This window comes from Phytophthora parasitica (genome assembly GCF_000247585.1).
Source record: "Phytophthora parasitica INRA-310 unplaced genomic scaffold supercont2.12, whole genome shotgun sequence".
NCBI classification, from domain to species: domain Eukaryota; phylum Oomycota; class Peronosporomycetes; order Peronosporales; family Peronosporaceae; genus Phytophthora; species Phytophthora nicotianae.
Window position 1 is genome coordinate 834,202 of NW_008648998.1, and position 2,120 is coordinate 836,321.

Sequence of the window (2,120 nt, forward strand, 5' to 3'; positions counted from 1 at the left end):
ATTGCCAACTCCAGCTCCGATGTCAAGAAATACGTCGCTTTCTCGCACTGGTTCGAACACTTCGATGAGACGTAAAACTCCAACAGGAAGCAGCTCGCCAGCATTATCCTGTGATCGTCCCGACTGTTGCCTCACATCTGTAGCGGTGACTCTGCTGAAAATTTGTCCAACCGCGGTAATAGCTTCAGCACCGCTAAGTGTAGCACTGCTACGACCGGGTTCGACGGCAACCACTCCAGACGTGCCATCACGGCCACCAGCAGCGCCTTGCCGTGACCCTCCAACGCCTCGCACAACACCACCTATCGCAACAGCAGAACATCAACGTAAGGCACGAAACCCAATGAACACCACGTCGCCCGTGCCCACCTTCACCTGCGTCGTCATGGCCGTTGTCACCACGCACAGCATCTTCGCTGCCATCACCGCCTACAACAACAGAAGCACCACAAAGTCATCCACGAATGCCTGGAGCACCACAGTGGTCTCGCATACCTTCGCCTGCAACTTCACAGTCTTCAAGGCCAGCTTCTGTGGCAATGAGGCCACGTTGAATAGCCCGTGTACCAGAGCCTTGTCGTCCACCACTCGGCCTTCTTCTGCTCAACAATGCAGTGCCATTGGAGCTTGCGAAGAAGCAACGTGGGAAGTCATGTAACGACTTCCCGTACGTTCGCTTTAAGCTGGCCAGTCGGATACGGAGCTCGTTTGATGGCCGCATTGTGCGCATCCTCCGTGCCACGTAGCTCCATGTCACTCGAATACCTTCTTTTTCAAACTCATAGGCGATCTGTACGAGTAGCTTGTCCTCGGCATCTGTGAACGAAGTGCGCATCCGTCTTGCCTTTTGTAAAGAGACCCAATGATGCAAATTCGCAAGTGACAGACTTGATGCATTACCGCACTCAGCGCGTCTCCCGCCAACTCGACATTTCCAATCTGGAAGTTGAGATTTTTGGCGCGAGCTCCGGTAATTTATTCATTTTCTTCCATTGTTCGAAGAGACATCTCGAGAACTCAATGACGACGGAGACGCCTACGATCAAGAGCCTGGCCGCAGTGCGAGTGCTGTCGCTGCGGTCTGTTCTCCCAAACTACCGAGCGCAAGGAGGTCTCTGGGAGAAGATCTTTGGGTTTGCCAAAACTCATCACGTCGTGGTCACTGGAGCAACATTTGCCATCAATTACACTAAAGACGACAGACAAACCGACGTGGAGGTGGAAGTCTGTCTCCCCATAGCGGACGACGCTCAAATCCCGGAAGAAGCGCCTTTCAGCGTTCGCGAGGTGCCTGCAGTGGATCAAGCTGCTGTCATGGTGTACACTGGACCGTGTGAGGGGTACATGTCCGCGTACCAGACGTTTTTCGGTTGGATCCACTCCGAGAAGCTCACACCTGCTGGACCTTCACGTGAGGTATACGTGAAGAGATCGACTGGCAACGAAGAGGAAGACCAGGACAGCGTGACGGAAATCCAACTGCCTGTTGCCTAAAAAGATCCTTTGATCTGTGGACGCAATTGAGAGAAAAAAATACTTTGAATCGAAGGACATTTCGCTACTTAACTCAATATACGTTTGGTCTTAAGCCTTGGAGAAGAGAAGTGCTCTTTTCTCAGCCTACAGGCTGCTGGATCTCCGTCACGAACGATTTCTCACTGACGTCCTGGATGTCCATACGTAGGTAAATCTCTCGCACGGGTGCGTTAGGACGAAGACCTTGCTTGTCAATCCACTCGTACAGCTTCATGTAACAAGGGGCCAGTGCGTCGTACGATCCCAGATGAACGATTGACGCAGCTCGTGGCACTACCGGCAGTGTGCGAACCGAAATGGACGACGCAGACGCCGCAGTTTCATCGACTTTGGCGTCCTGGGCGATCGGGAGACACACCTCAGCGTCGACATCTTTCTCCTTGAAGCCTTGGTCGTAGTAGATTGTCAAACATGGTCCAGCGATATCGAGGCCATGGGCTCTGAAGAAAGCGAGAACTTGATCCCAGAGCGTTCTTTGTGCTCGGTAGCTGGGGATCACAGCTCGCAGTCCCAACACGCGCACTTCTGGGAGGTTCTTGATAACCGGAGGCTTGCCAGCAGCTTCCACAGCTGCGGCGGCTACA

At 53.2% G+C, this 2,120-nt stretch overlaps 3 protein-coding genes across 3 annotated transcripts in view; 1 reads left to right on the top strand and 2 right to left on the bottom strand.

The window, feature by feature from the left end:
• Window positions 1-131: 131 nt before the first annotated feature.
• On the bottom strand, window positions 132-835 carry PPTG_07592 (hypothetical protein; the record flags this gene model as incomplete). Its single annotated transcript, XM_008901871.1, has 3 exons — window positions 132-302; window positions 370-416; window positions 496-835. The coding sequence occupies 3 exons, from the start codon at window positions 833-835 to the stop codon at window positions 132-134; spliced, it is 558 nt and encodes a 185-aa protein (XP_008900119.1).
• A 185-nt stretch (window positions 836-1,020) lies between these two features.
• On the top strand, window positions 1,021-1,494 carry PPTG_07593 (hypothetical protein; the record flags this gene model as incomplete). The annotated part of the gene is made up of 1 exon (XM_008901872.1): window positions 1,021-1,494. The coding sequence occupies one exon, from the start codon at window positions 1,021-1,023 to the stop codon at window positions 1,492-1,494; it is 474 nt and encodes a 157-aa protein (XP_008900120.1).
• Window positions 1,495-1,543: 49 nt separating this feature from the next.
• PPTG_07594 (hypothetical protein) overlaps window positions 1,544-2,120 on the bottom strand; it is a gene marked incomplete at its 5' end in the record, with an annotated part of 3,382 nt that continues 2,805 nt past the window's right edge. The window contains one exon of the mRNA XM_008901873.1: window positions 1,544-2,115. Within this exon, the coding sequence (XP_008900121.1) occupies window positions 1,616-2,115 (500 nt within the window). The 3' untranslated portion in view covers window positions 1,544-1,615. The remainder of the gene's footprint in view (window positions 2,116-2,120) is intronic.